This window comes from Hoplias malabaricus, chromosome 9 (assembly GCF_029633855.1).
Source record: "Hoplias malabaricus isolate fHopMal1 chromosome 9, fHopMal1.hap1, whole genome shotgun sequence".
Lineage (NCBI taxonomy): Eukaryota > Metazoa > Chordata > Actinopteri > Characiformes > Erythrinidae > Hoplias > Hoplias malabaricus.
In genome coordinates, this window is record NC_089808.1 from 10,691,890 (window position 1) to 10,716,429 (window position 24,540).

At 38.7% G+C, this 24,540-nt stretch overlaps 1 protein-coding gene across 1 annotated transcript in view; it reads right to left on the reverse strand.

Moving 5' to 3' along the window:
- The window catches only part of c8b (complement component 8, beta polypeptide), a 97,910-nt gene that overhangs the window by 4,110 nt on the left and 69,260 nt on the right, over positions 1 to 24,540 (reverse strand). Inside the window, exons 10-20 of the mRNA XM_066681280.1 lie at positions 23,776 to 23,832; positions 23,367 to 23,466; positions 20,263 to 20,832; positions 19,530 to 19,687; positions 17,670 to 17,740; positions 4,290 to 4,425; positions 3,075 to 3,225; positions 2,221 to 2,362; positions 1,711 to 1,843; positions 1,014 to 1,211; positions 78 to 318 (exon numbers count right to left, since the gene is read on the reverse strand). Coding sequence (XP_066537377.1) covers positions 78 to 318; positions 1,014 to 1,211; positions 1,711 to 1,843; positions 2,221 to 2,362; positions 3,075 to 3,225; positions 4,290 to 4,425; positions 17,670 to 17,740; positions 19,530 to 19,687; positions 20,263 to 20,832; positions 23,367 to 23,466; positions 23,776 to 23,832 — 1,957 coding nt within the window. The remainder of the gene's footprint in view (positions 1 to 77; positions 319 to 1,013; positions 1,212 to 1,710; positions 1,844 to 2,220; positions 2,363 to 3,074; positions 3,226 to 4,289; positions 4,426 to 17,669; positions 17,741 to 19,529; positions 19,688 to 20,262; positions 20,833 to 23,366; positions 23,467 to 23,775; positions 23,833 to 24,540) is intronic.

The following is a 24,540-nucleotide window of genomic DNA, read 5'->3' on the forward strand; positions in this document are numbered from 1 at the left end:
AACTCATTACAACTCATGATAACAGTACGGTATCTGCAATGGCAGGGTGACGTCAATGTTCTGTAGCAGAGCATTACCAGATTGATCCAGCCGCTGCTTGTTAATGATGAGGGTGTAATCAAACTCTCCCCCGAGTGTAGCCTCTGTAATATAGTGAGTGCCATAGTCATTATAGAGCTGCCGGTATTCTCCGTATGAGTACTCCAGTGGCAGTGCACGCAGACGGGACATGAATTCAGTGTGTAGCACCAAACCATCGGTCTTAAGAGCATAGCGAGCCAGTTCTATCTGAGAGTGAGCATGAATAAACTGACTGTCCTGAAGAACACAAATACACATACATACACACACAAACACACACAGCAGAGTGGTCAATGGAACACAAGACTGAGAAACTCAACAGCATTGATCAAAGATGCATTCACTTATATGTTAAAGGCAAAGTGATTTTATATGTGATTATAGATATATGATTTTTATGTATATGTATGTGATGTAAATGAAACTAGAACTCATTAGAGCAGGCCGCCTTCTATTACTCTAAATTCCATGATGGGTGAGTTAACAGTGGATCAGCATTGTTCAGCATCAAAGACTCTTTGTCCCAAAACCCTGTAACTGGTTAAAGGTCATTTCCTACTGTCAGCAGTTACTCTGTCAGTAGTTATTTTCCACTGCGGACCAGGAGACCCTATTTTAATATATCCAGCTACTCAGTACCCTGCATGTTTGCCATTGTTATGAGATCTGGGAGTAGTTTTAAAAACATATTATATCCGTTTTTTCTACAAGTTAAGTTGTCCCTGGGGACTTAAAGAAACGTCTGTGACATGCTTTGGTCAAAATACCACAAAGATGCAACAACACAGCATTATCACCTGTCTAAACCGCTCTGTTCAGAACGGCAGGTTTCAGCGCCCGTTCATTTACATCATACGTTTTCACACTTAATTGAACAGGTAACTGAACATTGAGATTATTGTTGTCCATTTTTTTTAGTCTTGCAGTCTTACCGTCCCAGAGTAACTCTTGAACTTTTTCACAGATTTCTTGTACTTCTCTTCATTGTAGTTGTAGCTGAGTTCAAAAACCCCACCAAAAGAAAAGCCAAAGGAGACACTGGTCTTGGACATAATGGCTCTCATGGTATCTTCCGAGAACTCTGAGTATGAGCTGAAAGTCTGAAGCTTGAAATCATACGAGCCTTTTGTCTGGGAACACAAAAAATAAATAAATAAATAAATAAAATAATATTTATATATTTATATTTATATACATAATTCCATAACATGTTAAAGCTTTCGCAGCTTGATGGATCTACACACATCCCACACAATGTAGACATTTCATATAATTTACATGACCTTGTTTTCAGTGAGCATGCTCATTATTTAGTAATAAGATGTCACAATTCCAATTCCCATACAGCTTCAAAATCATTGTGACCTGTAAAAAGTAGAATAAATCCTCTGTCATTGCTACTCCGGGCTCAGCACTGCAGAAACTGCACTATGTAACTTTTGAACAGAGTGGAACTGCATAACTGACTAATTGAGCTTAACCCAAAAAAGGTTTTCTTCAGAGTAATTTAATGAATTAAATGATTAAAGTAACAAAATATCGATTCTAAAATGTGAAGATAAAGACCATCCCATACATGTCCCTAAAAAACATGTGATATTGTAAACTGTGTGGTGATAAGTGACTTACCTCTAGTGTGTACTGTTGGAGATTGTATGGTTTCCTGAAGAGCACATCCTGAATGTAATGTGGGAGACAGCCTCCAGCATAGTACCGATTATCCAGCACCACCCCCTCCAAATTACTGTTCAGGATATTGATCCTAAAATCCAGTCATTACATTTATTATTATCATTGTACAAGAGTAACAACTGCTACAAAAATACAAGTTCAAAATGCCGTATATATATATATATATATATATATATATATATATATATATATATATATATATATATATATATATATATATATTATATATATATATATATATATATATATATATATGCACACATATATATAACATTACTGTAACAAATAGGGGCCTACGCATTAATAAATTAGTCAATTTCAATTCAGCAGATATGTTGGATAATAAACCAGGACCTTTAGTGTTTTCTATGCAAGTATAATACAATATACAGCACAGGTACACTGGCGGTGTTGTACAAATGGTTCACTCTATTCACACTCACACACCCTTTGGCCAGGTTCTCAATGCCGTAGTACTCCTCAAATGGCTTGCTGCAGGCTTTATATACTTTTGTACAGCCCAGCTCATCAGACCCATCCCCACAGTCATCATCACCATTACAGCGCAGACTCTCCAGCACACAGCGCCCTAAACACAAATACCCAGTGATTATTATATACAGATAGGATATACAGTGCATAGTACTTAGTGTCTGAATCAGGCCTAATGCACAAACTAAATCATGAATGAAGCGTTTGAAAAACACTGGGTCTTTCCATGTGACACAAACGTAAAGAAAACCTACAACATGCAGCACGGCCCTAGACTGCAGCCAATACAAAGTAGACCTTTATCAACAGGCATATGCTAATGATTTATATTGCTTTTGAACTCTATGGCTATAGAAGTAGATTTAAAAAAGTAAAGTGTGGAATTATAATAGGCTGATAATAGGCTGTTGGTATAAATCTACTCTAAGAACAAAATACATATTTTCACCCAAATTCTATCTTTGCGTTTTACATTAAAAGGAAATAAAACTTGATAATTTCTCTTAATGGTTTTGATGCTGTTGATGTAAAATGTTCAAATTATGCCAATAAAGGAAACACAAAAATAGAAGATAAAATAACACTTTGTTCTAAAAGTGGTGACAGTTTTTCTTTTTTACTCATTTTACTCTATGGTGTATGTTGTTGTGTGGTTGATGCTTAACAGTTAAACAGTTACTTTCTCTTGGCTGTGTAATGATTGTGAAGTTGTGATGGGTTTAGTGTAGCTGTATGATGATTCTGAAACAGTTTTATAAAGGTATGATGGTTTCGTTGCAGCTTTGTAGTTCTATGATGGATGTAAAGACCTGTGCTAGTGCAAACAAAGCCCTGGCAGAGTGGGCTCTTGCTCTGGCAGCTATAGCGGGATGGGGGGCTGCAGGCCTCCTCCTCACGGCCATGCTCATGACACAGCTCCCCTCCAAACTGAGATGGCTGCACCAGCTTTGCAAAACGAAACTTAAAGAAAGAGGAAAAGAAAGATTTTGTTTGTTTACTGTATCAGGCTGTGATCCTGCAACTGATTTTATGAAAAAGTCTATTAGGAATTCACTGCTTGAGTAACTTTTTCACTAGATACTTAAATATTTGTTTTATATTTCCAATGTGAGAATGAATCTGTAGCTTGATGCTCTAACCACTCTCTTTAAACCCATTAGTGAGAAAAAATGTCCAGGGAAATGTTTTTAGCATGTTTAACTGTTTAATTCTCTCAAAGACACATTGGCACAAAAAGAGAAATCCATTCCAAAGTTATCCAGCTACTTAAACAATTTCCATCAATATAAAATAACTCTACCCTATCTCTGACCACAACACTCTATTGTTTCCAAACTCTCGTTTTCACAAACACTGTGTTTCACAAGGCACAATTATGAAAAAAAAGAAACCAAGTCAAAAACACAAATGAGCACTTAAGCATTACTATAAATAAATTAAATATGTAAATATTTACATATCCATCCATCCATCCATTATCTGTAACCGCTTATCCAATTTAGGGTCGCGGGGGGTCCAGAGCCTACCTGGAATCATCAGGCGCAAGGCGGGAATACACCCTGGAGGGGATGCCAGTCCTTCACAGGGCATAAATATTTACATATACATAATATATACACACCCTGGAGGGGGCGCAAGTCGTTTACAGGGCGACACACACACACACATTCACTCACACCTACGGACACTTTTGAGTCGCCAATCCACCTACCAACTTGTGTTTTTGGACTGTGGGAGGAAACCGGAGCACCTGGAGGAAACCCACATGGACACGGGGAGAACACACCAAACTACTCAAACCCACAACCTCCAGGTCCCTGGAGCTGTGTGACTGCGACACTACCTGCTGCGCCACCCTATACTTATATTAGAGTAAACCTAATTTAATTTTGAGTAATAATTTTTTTTTTTACTTTTAATGTAATATTTACTTGAGTACAGTTTTTGGCTACATACTATCAACTTGATATTATTCTCATATACTGTATGATTTACAGGATCCATTTAAAAACTTGGACGCTTACTCTCTTTTTAAGGCAGGGGTCACATCTTGTCCACGAAGACCACTCGGACAGAGTGCAGTCCACTGAATTCAGAGGAGGCCGCAGCTGGCCTCTGTCTTCAAGTTCACTGCTCACTACAGCAGCCAAACTGACCAAACTGTTTATGGAGATTTAAACATGTAAAGACATAAACAACATTATCAGATTAACTGTAGATTTAATCAAACTGAACCAAAGTTCAAGTTTCAAAGTGATTAGGGTAGTGTACACAAAAGCAGAAATTGGAGAAATTAGAATTCAAGATGGCAGCTGCTTCTGTTATTAGCAACCAGAAGGGTATATTTTTCCATGTTTTAATACAACAGTAAGTGTTCATACAGTGTCTTAAAATACTCTACTTAGCGTATTTAACAAAACAACACAGTTTGTGGTGATTGCACAATAATTCAGACTTGCAGTTAGCATAGTGCTAATTAGCTACCATTACTTACTTGTTAGCTGCATTAGCCCTGCAGCTCTGGTGCAAAATTATATATTTTATATTTAACTGAATTATGTGTAGGAAATTATATATTTATAAGTTCAGATTTCTGACCAGAGCTAACCATAGCTGCTGATATTTTATTGATAAGGTTTTCAGAAGGATATCTAACAGTGTGCCCACTGCTTGTATAATCTCCACAGAAGACCATAAAAACAAATGGGACAGTTTAAAACAGCTGTCTAACCTCACAGCCGATGCCAGAACTAGAGGGGTAGCCCCTTTATTACTGAGCTGTGGAGCAGGACTAATAGAGCTATATGTGATATTAAGATTAGTTGGAGAGTCTGACATCATTAATGTTATTGTGACTGAATGTAATCAAATCCTCACAGCAAATTTACAACATTTAATGCATGAAGCCTTCTCATTTGAGTAAAAGTGGTTATTGATATTCCTGATTTCTGAAGAAATATTAGAAGAGCAGGTTTCCAAACCTTGGACATAGTGTCATAAAATCTGAATTGTAGTTATTTGTTTTTATTGAAGGTCTAATGGGAGAGAGGTGCACAAAACCTAAAAGATACATTAACAAACATATTTAAATAGTTAAGCACAGGAATAAACTTACCATATGAAGTAGGCATGAACTGATAAAGTCCTTGCTGGTGAAAGAAAAGCCATTCTGGTTCAACAAAATAGTCCCTTAGAGCAAATGGGTGACAGCACCTACTCCCTTATCTCCCTTAGACTAACATATCATGCAAACACACGCACACACACACACACACACACACACACACACACAGATCAATATTGTAAAAACGTATTCTCAGACCAGTAGACTTCTATGTTCAGAGGCAATCAGACCTTTTTCCTTACTGCAAAAGATTTTTTTAATGATTACTATATCACATGAAGGCCCACAAAACTCTCCCCAAATCACACACACGCACAACTATCCAAATCTTCTCTGCTAGCTACCGGACACCTGCTCTGAAGGAGGAGGCCATTCTACCCACAAGAGGCTTAAGCCAGTTGTTGTGTTCTCCCTGTGCCTGTGTGGGTTTCCTCCAGGTGCTCTTGAAAACACATTGGTTGATGAACTGGTTGTGCTAAATTGTCCAGAGGCTTGAGTGCCTGGGTGAGTTTGTGATGACCGGTGATGAACTGGTGCCCCGTCCAGGGTGCATTCCACCCAGGGAGCCCATGATGTTCTGGAGTTCTGCAGTCGATGGTAGGTTCCAGAACTACCACAACTCTGATTATGATGAATTATTAAAAAAAAATATTTTTTTTTGTAGTTTTTTTATTACAAAGTGTCAGCTGTGGCCCAACACAGACCATTAGTTAACAGATTAAAAAAAAAAAAACTCTAGAACATTGTTTGTAAACAATGATAAAGGCTTTACTTGAAAAAGAGGTTTATGTAGTTAACATGTAGCTAAAACTTGTGAAACCTGGAATTCCCATCAGTGCTTCTTTCTACCCACACACTGAGCATTTTAATCAATAATAACAGTTTATACAATGTGATCTCTAACAGAACCTTTAAACTTTACCCTCCTGACCCCAGCACCATGATAAACACACAATTACATCTGTTCTCACTTTTTCAACTCCTGAGACATTTCAGGATTGTCTCGAAAGCACTAGGCTTAGTGTCATCTTATAATATTTTGTAAACTCTTTGAAGCTATAAGTATGAATTAACACATTAATCTGCTGTGAGCGTTCTCGTTTACATTGTAATAGTACTCTGCACTTTAATGTTCAATTTGAAATATATTTCTTATAAGTTCATGTGTTCTCAGAGCACAAACCTTCTAAAAGGTATGACACAAAAATGTCGAAACTCGTTTAATCACATTAAAGGTAGGGTGCTCAAAAGGTGATCATTGACTTTAAAGCAAACAATCCAAAATCCAGGACTGTGAATAAATATTCTATTAAATATTGGTCCTAGAATAAACTTTGATCACCATAGACAAATCCGACCAAATGTTGTGGCATTTTTCTTTCATTTCAATTCAATTTGGCTGTGGAACATAAATTCATGAATTATGTCAGTGAAATATCAGCATTTCAAAGTTTGACAGCGGGAAAAATAATACAATAGTGACCTCTAATGGATCTGTGTGGCTGCACACAGTTACTGCAGGTGGTTATAGATATTGAATGAATGAATGGATGATTTCTATGTTACATTATTTTTCCACAGGGTCATTTAATAATTTAGGTTTCTAAATGTGTAAAAATCAGCTAGTTAACATTGGTATCCACATTCTCGCACCTACGGACACATTTTGAGTCACCAATCCACGTGTGTTTTTGGACTGTGGGAAAAAACCGGAATACCCGGAAGAAACCCACGCGGACACGGGGAGAACACACCAAACTCCTCACAGACAGTCACCTGGAGCGGGAATCGAACCCACAACCTCCAGGTCCCTGGAGCTGTGACTGCAACACTACCTGCTGCACCACCATATATAATTTCAATTTATATTATAAATATATCATTTGATATTATTAATATAATATATATTATAATTTTGACATAACATGTCCTAATAAGATCCCATCATTTCTCATATTACGCTAATTAAATTACCACATTATTTTTACTTCACATATGTAAACTCACCTCATATCCTTTAGAGGGCAGCACTTCCTCATTTGAACTTTTGAAATAACTGAAAGCTTAAGAAGCCAATCGTTCAGCTAAAAATTGTTCATTTAATAAATGGTAATTCAAAAAAGAAAGAGTAAATATCAGATAGGGGCTTTTGCTGCTTTCTGATACGAACAATAAAGTTTTCAAAAATTTTCAAAATATCCTTTTATCTCAAATAAATACAGTAAATTATCCAAGATATTTTTTGTGACTGAAGTAGCTCCTTTGAACAAAATTCAACATTCAAATGGCTGCTACAATAGTTCTGCTAAAACAAGTTATTTTCATGTTTCTTGATAACATAATTTTAGAGTCAGAACCCTGTGGAGACCTGCTGGTAGGTAAACACATTAATAATGCAAGGGAACAAGACTGTAATGCACACAAACAGCTTAAGGCATGGGAATGAGATATTTAATGGGATATGTTTGGATGTTAGATATTTAAGGCATTGGAGCATGGTACTGGAACTACATTCATTCATCTATTCGTCTGTAACCGATTATCCAGTTGAGGGTTGCGGTGGGTCTGGAGCCCATGTTGTAGCTAGATTTTGAAAACATATGCATATGGATCAGATTAAACTAGGATCAGATTAGCAAGTGAATCAGTAAATCTGTATAATTCATTTAACACTGTGCTCATTTAACAAATAATGTTAACACTTTTAATATCTGGTTTCAACACATTAAATATCTCAGTCCCACACTTTATTAGGTTGTTCACATGCATTTGTATCTTGATCCCATGAATTGTTAAGTTGTACCAAGGCATACCAGAAGCAGGGGTCAGTGGAAACCACAGAATATACAGTGTTTAGGGATTACACAAAGCAAACACAAACAAGAGGCAAGTGTGATTGTTCAGGCAGCAATTAGCATGATGCTAACGGATGGTCTTTTTCCATAATTCTTGATAAATCACTTAATAGAACCCTGTCAAAATATCAGAATATGTATAATGGTGACACATACTGTATGTGAGTGTGATATTGTGAAGTTATTCAAGACAGTCACACATTAGTGGAATCTTAAATAAGTGACATATTAGTCACCTTTATTATAAACATTACCCGACTCTAACCCTAACTTATAGCAGAAATACTCACTGTTCTATGCACAGAAGGAAAATAATATACTGTCTCTTTTTGTGCAGTAGCCTCTTCCTTCTCTGTTGTCTTTATTCAGTGTATTTTACGGTATAAACTCATGTATACAGTCATTCTCCTGTGTAAGATAAGATCCACTGTCCTAACGATGATTATCCTAAAATTGCGCAGATGAAGAAAAAACAAACATTTTTTATATTCATTAATTCATTCATCCATCCATGTAACCGCTTATCCAGTTCAGGGTCGCGGTGGGTCCAGAGCCTACCTGGAATCATTGGGCATAAAGAAGGAACACACCCTGGAGGGGGCGCCAGTTCTTCACAGTTCTTCACACACTCACACCTATTGACACTTTTAATTTGCCAATCCACCTACAGATGTGTGTTTTTGGACCGTGGGAGGAAACCGGAGCACACGTGAAGAACACACCAAATTCCTCACAGTCACTCGGAGCGGGAGTTTAAAATTACTCTTGCAAATATAGACCACGCTCATGAAGGCAGAACCTGCGAGGAGTTCAGGATGGCTTAGGAATGTTCGTGACGCCGATCCCCCTGTTGGAAATGTTTTTATGTACAGTGATCCGTCGAATTTCCGCGAAGTAGAGGAAAGATATTTTTTATGTATTTAACGAGTATTTGGACTTTGAAAACCCTCCCTGTACTGTTAACAACACACCCTTTACATTAAACAGTCATTCTATAATGTTTTTCAGCCGGAACTACATGTGATATCCTACAAGTTTCTTTAATAGAGTAATTCCTAAGCTTTGATTTAGCGTAAGTAAATTTCACTCGCATGTGGACATGAACAATACATGTACTGTACGTAAGAAATACTTACATTTTTCCTAGATTTTCCCTCAATATCCGTGATATAGCGGCCATAAACCCCCTTGAAAAAACCCGCGAAGTAGCGAATCCGCCAAGATGAACCGCAAAGTAGCAAGGGATTACCGTAATTTTGTTATTACACAACTCCAATTACTTAGCTCCAGTGTAATATACAAAAATTATATTTCAGACGTGCTTGGCCATGGCTAATCAACTACGTTTAAGTCAGTTAAGGTAAATTGACTACCCAAACTTCCCTTCATGTAAACTTTGGGAATCTTAAATCAGTTCAGGTTTAATTTATATTTTTAACAATAATATAGTGTTCCTGGAACAATTTGAGATCTGGAATATGTTAGAAGCAACGCTGATGTAAGAGATGCAGATAGTGATGAATAAGATCATGCTGAAACACCCATTTTGAAAATCATAAAACATTTTATTTGCGGCAGAGTTACATGTGTTGATGTCAGATTTATTCAATATTTCAGCCAGTACAGTTTATACACCTGACTTACAGATATGACATTACAGCGCTTGATAGGTTGGAAAAAAATAAGCTAGAACTTTTGAATACAGTAACTGAATATAATGTAATATTTTAATAAAGATTAATTGCCCTTGAACGTAAACGTTAAATCATTATTTTTAGTTAACAAGTGTATACACTGCACTGGTAGAATCTGCACGGTAAATCTGCCTCTCTGACATATAGAAAAGTCTCAGATTAACAATGTCTGCATGAATCCCCTTGAACTACAAGCTCAGTTAATTCTAAGACAAATTCAGCAACAGCAAATGAGCTAGAGGAGTTAATGACTCAAAGACTCCTCACAGCTTTAGACGAATGTAGAGGTGAGAACATGGTCCACAGACTCCAGATTAAAGAAAATGGAATGTAATACTGTTTTTATAAAAACAAATCAACAAACAAAAACAACATGCATCCATTGTTTACACAAATATATTGCGAATCATAAGGCAGAACGCAATGCCAGATCTGATCTGAGGAGTTTCTGAACAACGACATCAAAGTAAAAACAATTGTTCCGTCACAAGTCTCATTTTGCAGATGAAATAGAAAAAGGGCATTTATCACTTCACTACTGTTCAAAACATGGAACGAACCACACAGTTCAAACAATGTCCACTAAAATCCAGACCTAGAGCAATTAGCTTATTATTCACTGATCACTGTAGTTAAACAACACATTTCTGAAGCCCACATAAGACAGTGAGAGCAATATTAATGTAGCCCTTGACACGAGGATTCTACTTTCAAGGAATACTCCAGCATTTTTCAAACTACTCTCCATCTGTGGTGCAAAGTCCACTGCCACAGGCAATAATTTGGTCTGTAGTCAGAAAAGACCCGGCCTCATTTTAACAGAATTACTACTGGCACAATTGTTTATCTATGACAGATTTTACGTTCAGTCCCAACAGAGCCAATCTGCACAATAGAACTGAGCAGTTAATATTCTCCTCCAAGTGTGTGTAGTCAGCGGTTAATCAGTTGTAGCAGCAGCTAGTTAAAGGAACACTAGGTAAAATTGGGTATTGTAATTTCGGTGCACCCCACTACAGCTCGAGAAGGTAATTCATATTTACAACACTGTCCTGAAATCAAGGGGAAGGGAAGGGAGTAAGGGTGGTTTCCTACCCTCCTCCAAAAGTTACATAGTGCTGTTTCTGCAGTGCTGATCCCAGAATAGCAAAATCACAGGTCAGTGGATCATCACAATGATTCTGAAGTTGTAATTGTAAGTTAAATATACTACCTAGTGCCCCTTTAAACATATCTTGGAGGGAGTATGTGCTAACTTGGCAGTGACAGCTCTTAAAAAGTGGGTGGAACTGACAGTAGCTAAATTGGAGATAGTGTTGGGTGATAAAATAAATAAATCCCATTACTGGACACATAACTCGTGAAGATTTAAAGCTAACAATTTTACTTACAAATTTTCCAGCTTAAGCCCAAATGTGGTCAACCAACCAGGAGACGTCTGGGGTCAGAAATGTGCTCATCCTTGCTCATTTTGTTTGTTGCAACGCAAATGATGATAACAAACCAAAGAAGCAAACAGTTACCATTTCTAATGTGATTGGACTTGTTTTCCAACCTATACATTTCTGTACAGAAAAAAACAGGCTGACATTACATCAAGTAACCATATGGTAAAATCATGGCAGATAGAGATTCATTTGAAAAACACTCAAGTATTCCCTTAAGCTAGTCACACACCGAGCCAACACTCTTCAGTGACCAGCCCTGGGGTAGTGTGTCGTTACTGTGAGGAATAAGTTGTTGATTAATTTACATTACACTCAGTGACACAGAACATGTGTTTATTTATTTATTTTTTAAATTCTGGAACATTTAACGTCAGCAGCTGATTTTAAAATGTTAAAGTGTTGGTTGGGCCAGTGTGTGTTTCGAATGGACATCATATTAAAAATGGACACAGGAACACTGAAATTATTAGTAATGTCATCCAAACAAGGCAATAACAGAATCATATGTATGGTATTGCTTTTGAAACCGCCGTATGTTTGTGGCCTAGTTTGTACTTCAGGAGAAAAGTCTGACAAAAATTGGGCAGTTTTAAAGTCAAATCAACACTTTAGTGGGCCACAGATGGTGTTGCTTACATGATGAATGTTGTAAGGTCAGAGACCCTGCCATATGGGTCAAACAGCTGTGATTGGCTGGCTGAAGGGACAGCAATGTCTAGAGCAAGTAAAACAAGCACAGATTACTACGGCTGTTTACTTAAAATAAAAGGTGATGGGCTTAATGCCTCGGGTCTATTTTCTCAATCACTGAGTCTGAAAGTGGTTAAAAATTCATGGAAAACATGTTCCCTTTACCTCAAACTGGAGCAGATCAGCTAAAACATGGATCTGTTTGTCTGATCTGTTTGAAGACTTAAAAAAGTGTGAACATGAACTGGTGTGAACAAGGACATGAACTGAAGGCCTTAAATGTCTGATTAACCAATAACCATAATGAAGAATTGACTGTAGACACAATCAATCACCTTTTGATAGTTTGATCACAATGGATCTTCTGGACAATGGAGGCTCTTAAATATATCGCTGACTCCAGGATTCATTCACCATTAGCTCTATGCCAGGGCTCGTGTTATGCTAACGTATTAGGTGTACACATACATTTTAAAGGTTTCTGTGTATCATATAATTGTAATTCAAAATCCAAACAAATGTATTTACCACTGCATTCTTTATGAGATCCATCAAGGAAACAAGGAAAACGTGCAGCAAAAGCGTGTGCTTTGGGTTGTTCTGTTCTTGGGGATAATACTGTGTCCATAAGCACCTGTTGTCATTTTGTTATTTTTAATACTTCAGTATAGATTCCAAATAATGACAAAAGAATGTTTGAATTTTGAGTTACTACTATACATTTAACTACATAAAACTTTAAAAAGGTTATTTGTACACCTAATACCATTAGAAATATATATGGGATGTTTTATTGTTCTCTAATTTTGCCATTTATAGCCCAAACTAAGTGTCAGACAAGAATGTTGTGATCTGGATGATGCTAATTAGTTTGGTAGCTAGCAGGGAACGTTCCAACAACTTTGGCTAACACTGCCCAAAAGGTCTAACATATTTTTAATTTAATGTTCAAAGAACATTTTATTTAAAATGATAAACATCACTAAAACTTTCCTTGAACATTAGACTAAACGGCTTTCTTTAAAAATGTTGGAAAACGTTAGACAAAGCTGTAGGAACATTCCCTGCTAGCTGGAGTTTGAGCTACACTAGTGCAAAACTACAAAAAGGAAACTTCTGATCCAAACATATCCTGGCTGATCCAGCTAAATCTCAAGTAAAGGGGAACATTTTCAAAACATGATGCAACCTGTCTGTGTTATGTCTGTTTTGTTGTCTGTCTTAAAGGGACACGCCATCCACATTGGGGTCGCAACTGGCCTTTAGACATTTTTCTCTCTCTTCGAAGTGCAAAACAGGCTTCAACTCAACATGTGGCCTTAAGCTTCCACGTTATTTCCAAGAACAATATTTGGCGAGGAGGACTTTTCATATTTTCACCTTTAAAACACACCTCAGTCCTGACCCAACAGAATAGAGCAGTGAAATTAGAGAAAAACAAATTAAAAGTCTTTTTCCCTTTTTAAAATATTCTATTGTATAAAAGCTACTTAGAGTTTTTTCGTCATGTCTCCTCTGGTGAAAACCAAGCCGATAGTCTTTTTTATTTTTTTTTAAAGAAAAACAGCGGAGTCACGTTTCATAAAAGCTTAGCGTGTGCAAAGGAACCACAGTATCAACTAAGCAGTCATTTAGAGAAAACCCAAAACAACTCAAACGTTTCATACCAAAGCTTTTGGTCAATATCCACTGTCCAGGGGATTGTCAGTGGAACATTCCCAATCTACTGAGGACAATCACATGAGGTTGTGTCCATGGTCCAGATGTTGTGCACTAGCGAGAGCCTAGTAGTATGAAATTAGTTGGGAGCCAAAGTCCAGCCTCTGGGTTCAGCTTCTGATTTGACCAGTTAATACATGTACAATATTAACATTATGAGCACCTCATTATCAATCAAAAATAGATGTTTTGTGTTTAAAATACTTAAGATGGATGGACGGCTATTGTAAATTGAACACACGGTCCATCCGAACCTTGAGTAAAATGTATAATCCAGAGTTTGCTTCATTATTCTGTTTATAAATCTGTATCAAACATCATGCCTGGTATGTTAGATTGGGAATTCCGTTACAGTGTTAGTCACCTCGTCCACTATCTTGGTGAATATTCCACAGACTCGGAAACAGTGGCAGTCACTCAGTTGTTTGCTCCATTTCTTTTCTTTTTTTTTTTTTTTTGGATCTGTATTCTTTTCCACCACTTCTCCTTTTCCACGCAGAGTGGGCAGCCATTTTCCTATGGATGAGATTAAAAAGACAGCATTAGAGCCCAAAAATAACACAGGGGAAAAAAGAGACACACGCACACGCACAGGCCTGGGCTTAGTCACATACACATTCTTCACGCTCCACAGATGAAACTAATCATGTTCTGTGTCGCTAAGCTGCTCTGCTTTTCTCTCGAGGACAGACGCAGTGCAGTGTGTCATCAGCAGGTGGCAGTAGTCTGCCCGGTGTTCACAGAGAAGCAGAGGGGCGCATTGCAGTCTCGGATAAAGCTTTTAATACATCTCTGATCTGCACTCAGAAAAGTGGCTGGGCTGATGTTAGACAGATTTTGATTTAAAAACTGATCCCACATCAGTTGTTGGAGACAAAGGGAATTAGAGATTAGGTCTCAAGCTGAAACCTGTAATTTCTGAATTATAAGCGAATCTCAAGAAACTCAAGACAAAGCCCAAATCAATGAAAAGCTTCCTCTTCTTTAAACGAAGATACTGATGTAGTATATAAGCATCCATTCAGCCATCCATTATCTGTAAGCGCTTATCCAGTTCAGGGTCACGGTGGGTCCAGAGCCTACCTGAAATCATTGGGCGCAAGGCAGGAATACACCCTGGAGGGGGCGCCAGTCCTTCACAGGATTTTGGACTGTGGGAGGAAACCGGAGCTGGACTAGAACCCACAACCTCCAGGTCCCTGGAGCTGTGTGACTGCGACACTACATGCTGCGCCACCGTGCCGCCCAGATTATAAGCACTGTTATTAAATAAAAACATGTTGTGCTGTTCCTGGCTGCTGGGAAGCACATGGACTACAATTTCTCTTTTTTTATTTTATTTTTTACCCCATTTTGAGATTTGTTTTCTAATTTGGATGTTTATCCTAATTATACTCACACCTACAGACAACTTTGAGTTGCCAATCCACCTATCAACATGTGTTTTTGGACCGTGGGAGGAAACCGGAGCACCCGGAGGGAACCCACGCGGACACAGGGAGAACACACCACACTCCTCACAGTCGCCTGGAGTGGGAACCGAACCCACAACCTCCAGGTCCCATATATATAAAACTTAAAAATATGACAACAACAACAAACTGCTCAAAATGTGAAATCTGAGATGACTGATGTCTTGAAGACATGCAAAAACCTTGAACTGAAGCAGCAGAGTGAAAACAGAAACACCCTGCAGAATTAAAAGGCTGACAACAAACTGCATATTTATAAAGCAGTGCTTCAAAGCTGAGGGGGATAAAAGCCCTGTGCGGAAGTGAAGCTGTTTAGCCATAGATTCAGAGCCCACACAGCCAAATGAAGTCTTGGGGAAAAGCACCTATTGGGTTCAGAGTGGTGGGACGGCTAGATGAGGGGTTCACCAAGAGACAGTTTGGTGAAAAAGTCCAGTTTTATAGATGGAAAGTATTCCACACACCTAAATCCAGCAGCAGCAATTATGAAGGCTGAATTGTGTCTACTGTGAAGGCTAGGTAACGTAATATTTCTGTGAGGTTTTGATAGCATTTAAATCACAAGAGAATTTGTGAAATCAGGTACGTATCCTAAATGTACTGAACTATGCCCTTGAGAAAGACGTTTCAGTGCTCCACAGCCAAACGGTAAAGAGACGTTTGGCCCTCTAGCCATGCTGAGCATTGAATATTATGCTTTGCTGTGCAGCTGTTCTCATTTGATTCTCTGCATTTCAACTGAGACTATACAAGCTTTTAGCTCATTAGCTGAACTAACTGATTCAACTAATGTAAAAAACTGTCCACAAACATTTGGAAATATGGTGTTTTACCCCTAAATGTTCACTGGCAACGGTTATGTACAAAAACACATATGGCAAGTAATTGCACAGCATTATGAGAAAATCAGTAAAAAAAAATGTCATCATGCCTTAAAACCAACAAACTCACTCTGCCTTAAAAATCAGCTCAGACTAACATGCTCAAACTAGAGAGACCATGTTGCCTGGTTACACATCTCATCCAGCTCAGATATACCTCTATTCCAGTGTCATTGTTCAGCTATAATGATCTGTGCTGAAGATGATTACTGCTGAATAGCTTGTAGAAGAGTGTCCACATAACGAACTGAATTTACAGGCCATCAGTTTGTTGAACCATGTTAAGTCTTCTACAATGAGTTCAACTTTTTGTGTTTTGTTCCAAAAGTGACAAAATATAACTAATTAACTGGCCAGACAACAAGTTTGTGACACTAATTTAGTGGACAAGGTGGAGTGTTAAACATTTGTAATGCTGTGTAACACAAAGCAAGGTTTAGGGCTGTTGATGGGAGGTGTGGCAAACAATTTTTACAAAACTCAAATTTTTTATTTTTTTGCTACCTGCTCAGAGACTCTTGAGGGTCACAAACTCACACACTCATTCACACCTATGGACACCTTTGAGTCGCCAATCGACCAACCAACGTGTGTTTTTGAACCGTGGGAGGAAACCGGAGCACATGGAGGAAACCCACGACTACACAGGGAGAACACACCAAACTCCTCGCAGACAAATCACCTGGAGCAGGGCTCAAACCCACAACCCCAGGCCCCTGGAGCTGTGTGACTGCAACACTAAATTAAATAAATATATATAATTATTTGAATTCAGTTTGTATATATTTGAAAACTAGACCTATCAAGTCTTCGGTGGGAGTGTTTATTATGTATTTATGATGAAAACATATGACGTTAGTAAAGTGTTTTGTGAGATTTCCGTTTAATCTCGTCTCATGGAACTCGACTCCGCCATTCTCCTCCTCCAGTGGGAATGACGAGAGAAAACCATATACCATAAACCAAACAAGCCATTACCGGAGATGAATTTAAATGGCAGATGTGAACCACTATGCGTTTTGATCATATGTGATCAGATCACATGAGGCTCATGTTAATGCCAGGTGTGAACTGGGCCATAGAGTCCTCTGTTTGAACCATGTGACCATGGAGTATCTGGAATGTAAAGTAACAGTGCTCGAAGCAAAGAAAGACAGAGGTACTGATTTGAAGCTGTCACCATATAAATTGACTATACATGTAATTCATCTGGTGACTAACTATTTAATTATGCAAATACAAATAAAAAGGCCATGAGAAAATTATCCCTGCCCTACAATCTTGTCATGATTTCATAAAACAATTATCTAAGAAACACTGCCCCGGGCTAGGCTGGAGGTGGGGGCGGTGTAACATTACCACACAATGAATATTGTAATGAATCTCTTCTTGTGTGGTTTTGAGCTGGGTCTGTATTTAAAATTTTAAAAAGGTACATCACTAAATGTTAACCTTAACAGAAGTTTGGCAGCTGAGAAGAGGAAAAGAGACTGAGACGAACCAAGAGCTGTGGTTCTCTACTGATCCAGTGGAGAGGGAGCCAGAGTGTGTGCCTCTGTCTCACAGCTGCTGGGGGCTTGGGAGCTGGAGCCCTGTGAGGATGAGACAAAGGGAGAGCATGGATTAGAATCAGCATATATTTATGGGTCAAATTTTTCATTTCCATAACTGCAAAAATTACGTAAATTTCATAGTTGTTACTAAATAATATATAATTATTCATATCCATATTATGAATAATGAACCATATGAATCATAGACACTGAATAATGTCAGGTAGATATTCAATAAATCATAGTCACTAGTTTATTGTCATAAAATCATAGTGATTGCTAAATATCCAGCTAATAAATCATTTATTGTAGATATTCAAAAACGTATAGGTTTCAACAAATAATTTCCAGTGGTTACTTAATAATTCAAATTAACTTTAATAATTAGCCAAAGCTATCATAGTTGTTAGTAAATAACCTATATTAGGTACTGAATAATTTACAGCAATTAAGGAATATTTCATAAGATACACATAATTTATAGCAGTCAAAGTGTAGGGTGAATCAAAACTCACAGGACACCTTTTTTTTTTCAGAAACAAAAGGGGAAATGGCATTTCTGAACACCCCAATAAGTAATGCGTGAGGGGGCCTATCTTTTAGGCTATGTCTGAGAACATGGCCGCCATCTTAAAAGCCACAATATATTGCATCAAGAGCAAGTTTATCTAATGTGAAGGTGGTCATGTAGCATATCAAAGAAGACCAGATCCTAACTGCTCAGCACCATCTTTGGTCAGAATGGATGGAAAGACTGTTTCCTGTAGCGCTGAACATTTAGAGTCTGGTTGAGCCTGTAACAAACCTGTACCTAATGAACAATTATAACAGTTATCAAATTCCTGTGTTGATAACTTTTGAACTACAAGAGATTTTGCAAATCTGATTGTGGCAAACAATCTCTGAGACAATTCTGGTCTTCTTTGATATGCTACATGACCACCTTCCGACTGGAAAAGCTTGCACTTAATCCAAAATGGCAGTCATGCTTTCAAGATGGCGGCCATGTTTCATACATAGCCTAAAAGATAGGCACCCTCACCTGTTACATTCTGGAGTATTAAGATATGTCATATGCAAAGGGTGTCCTGCGACTTTTGATTCACCCTGTAGTCTTAATACAAAAAACTATAAAAAATTAGCCAAGGGCTTAATGGGTTTACGAAAATTGATAATATTACAAAGATATTGAAGAATATTGTGCAACTAAATTGCTGAAATGATGTTATGTTTACTATAGCACCTCTACAAATATCTCTAATTTGTTGCAGTGCTGACAAGTGCTATCCAAGGGTTGTCACTAATAAATACAGAAATCAGAACATCTGCTCCATCAATTGGAACAAATAATAAAGCACTTTTAATAACAGCCAACTTCTCCGATAAAGCAGTTGAAGAACAACACTCCACTGACAAAAGACTTTTCAGTTTAGGCATTCAGCCAGCCTTCCAGCCAAAAGCTCAACAAAGCCTAGCACAGACAGGCCTTCCTTTCTCCAGTCCCTATCAATAGAGGATTCAGACTGCAGCTGCAGTGGACATGTTCTCTGAATAAAGCAAAAGTTTGGTCCAGCAGTGGTTCTTTGGAAGAAATCCTCAAACCAAGAGGTCATAGATTACATCTTTGGGTAAAATGTACTTAAAATCAACACAATCACTTTACCAACTAAATCTTTAAAAATATATTAGATATAATCACCATCTAAAGACCACTTCAGTGACCACTTTCTGAACAACAGAAAAAACACCTCATGTTGAACTTTGAACTGACAGAGAAAGACTCTCAAAATGCAGTTGTACTACAATAAAATTCAAGCGAAACATTTACCGTTTCCTCTGTCAAATTGCGCCTGCTGCTCTCGGCTGCCCCTAAAGGAGAAGCTTCCTTAAGATGGTCATTGCTGGCCTCTGTTCCCATAGAAGAAGGCTCCTTCGGGGGGTCAGAGGGCAGGGATGGGATGCCCTGCTGGGGAGCAGGTGTAGCAGCTAGAGGAGGAAACACAAGCTCATTTCAGCCACTGTAATTAATCAATAAGGGCCACAACATTCAATTAAAGTACACGATTTACCACTTTAGTTTCAGATCTTGGTTACTGGGAAACCGCCATCTTACCTATAATCTGCAGAGCTATAATTCACTGAACAATTACAAGAAATGTATATGGTACTCATAAATCTGACAGTAATATTTATACAGTGCTACTCCTGTGTATATCTTTATATCCTCATTTATAACCTCATGAACACATCTGGCGAATAGCATCGCATATATCACTCCAATTCATCCCAAAGTTACAAAATGGAGCTCCATCACTCCAGAGAACAATGTTCCACTGCTCCATAGCCCATTGCTCAGAGGTTTATAACATTCTAGCTTATACTTGCCATTGGGCATGGTGTAGTTATTCCAGAGCAAGCCAGCAATGCCTTTCTGTGTAGACTTACTAGCTGTGTGCAATCAGAGATATGAACAAACGGGTCTCAGCCCATTTCACTATGTTAGTTCAGCAAGAAGCAGTTTGGCTTAACCTTGGTTAAAAGCTTTTGTATGCCTCACTCACGAGAGTCTGTCGTGGAAGGCGATGTGGATGACCCAGGGGTCAAGCTCAGCTGTGACAGGTCAAGCTCGCCACAGCAGACCTCAGCTTCCTGTGACCCAGAAGGCTGAGTGGCTCCTTCTGACTGTGTGGTTGAGACACCGGTAGGCGCTGGTTGTGTGTCAGAGTCCTGTGCTTCCTCCTGGAGGTTCTCGTTCAGCGCGTCTCTGGAGGCACCTCGCTGGAGCAGAGGGTCGGCTGCATGCTGTGGACTGGTGATGGCCGAGGACGGTGCGGATGGCTCACACGAGTGAGGCCGCATGGTTGCTATGGGAACCAGGCCCTGGAGCACAGCAGCAGGGAGGGGGTGTCCCCCCATGCCAACCGTCTGAGCTGGAACGAAAGCCCACTGTTGCTGGCCTGTGGCTGGGGAGTGGAAGAGGTTGGCCTGACCCCAGATCACCGGCTGGCCACCGGGAAGCACCTGGGCCACCTGCAGCGGAGCCTGGACCCCAAACGCTAGAGGAGCGGCTGGAGCTGCAAATGACTGCTGAGCCCACTGTGCTGCCTGCACTGCACCCATGGTCATGTATCCTGAGTGAGAAGACACAACTGTTATATATAGGAATAGGACAGATGGGACAGAAATGAGAGAAGTGAGTAAGAGGCAAAAGAAACAGGACAAGGAGGGACCAGACAAAGAGGAGGCAAATAGTACAGATAAGGGAAAAAGAGACAGAGAGGGGATAGATGAAGCAGAAACAGGACATGTGAGACAGATACAAGACAGGCCAGACAGTGTTGCAAGTCAGAAAACACATGATTAGAATGAGAATGAGAGAAACATAAAGAAATAAAAACTAAAGACAAATTAAGCAGTACATTGAAGGAACAATCAGTAAGTCTTTAGGAAGGAATGAAGGAAGGGAAGGAAAGAAACTGGGGACATATGGCACAGACAGGACAAAGTGAAGACAGGCAAAGCACACACATAATGATCAGAGAGACAAGGCAGACAGAAAAGAGAGGGGACATAGCAGAGAAACAAATGATAGACACATGGGATAAAGAGGGGAGAAAAAGGATGAAAACAGAAGACAGGAGAATAGAAAAAAGACACATAACTCTAAACTCTAAAGAAATACTCAGCTCAAAGACTCAACAATTACTTGGGGCCAAAATAATTCACTTATTTCAGAGGTAGTCAAACTGTGGGGTGCAACAGAATTGCATGGGGATTGGAGTGAGATGTGATATTGCAAATTTAAAACAAATTGCAAGTTATCCCAATGGTTTGACTGTAGCTGTTACCAGTGGTGGAGCCAGACCATTTTCAGACTGAGACCATTACTCACACAGTGGTGGCACAGAAAACGATATCTTATTTTTTTTCTATGTGAAGTTGCCATGGATCTAGTAGTGTTTCCTGATTACTCACTCAGCGCCACCATCTGTTTCTTCTGAGAACTACTTGTTGAGGTGCGCTGTTAAATTGCTTCCCCACTGGAATTGTTCTACAAAAAAGTTGCTGGCAAAGCAGTGGTGGGGGTTTGAAAATTAATTTAGCCCTTGGCTAGAAACTGAATGATTATTTAAAAGCTGCATATTTGTTCACTCATGTTGTGTTTATTCATTATTCATTATCTATAACTGCTTATAGATAGTTCACAGTTCAGGGTCACTGTGGGTCCGGAGCCTACCCGGAATCATTGGGCGCAAGGCAGGATCACACTCTGGAGGGGGCACCAGTCGTTCACAGGGCGACACACACTCACACCTATAGAAACTTTTGAGTTGCCAATCCACCTACCAACATGTGTTTTTGGACCATGGGAGAAAACCGGAGCACCCGGAGGAAACCCACATGGACACGGGGAGAACACACCAAACTCCTCACAGACAGTCACCCGGAGCGGGACTTGAACCCACAACCTCCAGGTCCCTGGAGCTGTATGACTGCGACACTACCTGCTGCGCCACCGTGCCGCCATGTTGTGTTTATGTAATATTAATTAAATAGTTTAAAGATGTGAAACTTTGAAGTGTGACAAAAAAAATGCAAAAATAAAAAGACTTTTTCATATCAGTGTAATGCATAACATTAATAACACAAAACCGCTGATGTTTTTTTTAAACACAATGTTAATTTGGTGGATTGGCATTTATTACAGTCAACAAAGTTGCACTGTTTATTTAAGGGGTGCTTATGTAATGTGTGTATGTGTTTTGCTAAAGAAAGTCTGTGTTGTGACAGAAGGCTGACTCCGGCATATTTATTTCATTCTGTTTGTAAGCAATGAATCCATGCTGCTGTGGACTGGTTCTAATACTTATATAATAACTTTGGTAGCCATGAGACCTGGTTTTTATATTATCAAAATAGTTAATATACAGAACTATTGGACCTGGATCACTGTTAGGCTTCTATGTCATGTGCTTTGTGGCGTAGACAGAAAAAATGTAAAAATGAACAGTTTGCTTGGTCCCTGTTAAAAAAGACCCACAAATACTAGCTCAACAGTAAATCTAAAAGAAACAAAGGGAACAGTGATCCGAAATTACTCTGTGTCTTGTGAATGTTATGCAAAAAAAAACACAAGAAAGGCTGAAAAAATTTTTTCCTGAATTATTTACAGCAATAAATTCAGTCATAGGAAGCAATTTTTTTTGCTTTGATGTCTATATGTAATTGCAGTTGCGTGACACTATATAATCAACACAACACAAAATACTTTGGACAAAATACTGTAGTAATATGTAACCTCCACTGATTCACAGCTTCTTACATTTGTTTATAAAGAAAAATAAGTGAAAATGATCAAATAGCATAATAGCATCCAAAATACCCCCTTCTTCTACTCATTTAAACTTATTTCACTCCCTTTGGATATATCTAAATGTCTTGATAGTGTAACTGTATGTAGGTATGAAAGTAAATGTCTGTAGCTTGTGTTTATCAGCATTTCAATGTGCGGTAATGACAGAAAAGTAATAAACACATTCAGATGATGCTCATAACATAGTTTATAAAACATGTTATATTAAAAACCTATCAAACATTTAATGTAAAATTTCAGATCAATCAGATACCTGACCAGTTTAAATGAATCTGTGGTTGCTTGTGTTACCTGAAGGCACAGCAGGAGGACTGAAATGTGTGAAGAGCTCAGATGGATGCTGCCGCCGCCGTCGTCCTGGGTCCAGGGTGTTAGCAGGAGACGCAGGCATCTGCAAATCAGATGGTTCAAATTTCTAACATCTTAGGCAAGCCATGAGTAAAGGAATGGACTTTAATTGTTTTCTTTGGAACTAAATTAAAAATAAATATTACTATCTGACAGATGTCTGACACTGATCTATTGCCTGTTTATTTCGATATTGTCATACATTATCAGAAAGCACTGAAGTCTGCTGGAGTTTACCTAATGTGATGCAGTTTAAGATGAGTGCTATTTCTTTACTGCATATTTGCTTCAACCCAGTCTGCCTACAAAAGTGCAGCAAAGAACCAGCAAGGTTGTCCTAAAAATCACTTACTGATAAGATGTCTGGAGGAGTGGCCATGTCCCCAAACAGGTCAAACTGATTGATGTTCTTAAAGAAGTCCAAAATGGTGGCAAATAAAAGAAAGGCATGGAAGGAAAAGGAAAAAGAATCAGATTTAGGGCATGGTCAGACATTTTCTCTTTTGTGACTGAGATCATGTCCACCAATGAGAGCATTCGTCTTTGATTGTATGTTAGGTTTGGACCAACTGTTCATGTATTTCATTGATGGAGTGATCTGATGTAAGTTAATGTCAGTGAATGGCATGGTCAATTGTCTACCCATGAAAGCGATAGTCTCTCATGACTTGGAAAACAGCATGACAATGGTGAGAAGTACACTAGTACAGGGGTTCCCAAACAGGTTTTGGTGATGACCTCCAATCAGTCCATATTTTATTTGTATTCTAGTCCCAATTACTTCTGAGGAAGGTAATCAAGGGCTGTAGGAATTGAAGTATGTGGACTAGCTGGAGTCTCAGAATCCAGTGAAGTTTGGTGTTATTCCTCTATTGACACTCCAACAGAGCCAAAAAACTGGCACGTTAGTTGGTGTGTTTGAGAAAGAAAATCATCAAACTCATCAGAAATCTGGCTTTCAGCATCAGAACTCTACCCCTGTATTAGGGTCTTCCTAACCAGTTGCATGGAGTTGACTGCATGATATTTAGAAATGAAGGGAAGCAGGAGTCACATACTAACTGCTAATCAAATTAGGGATGCACCAATATGGGAATTATGGGCTGATGCTGATATC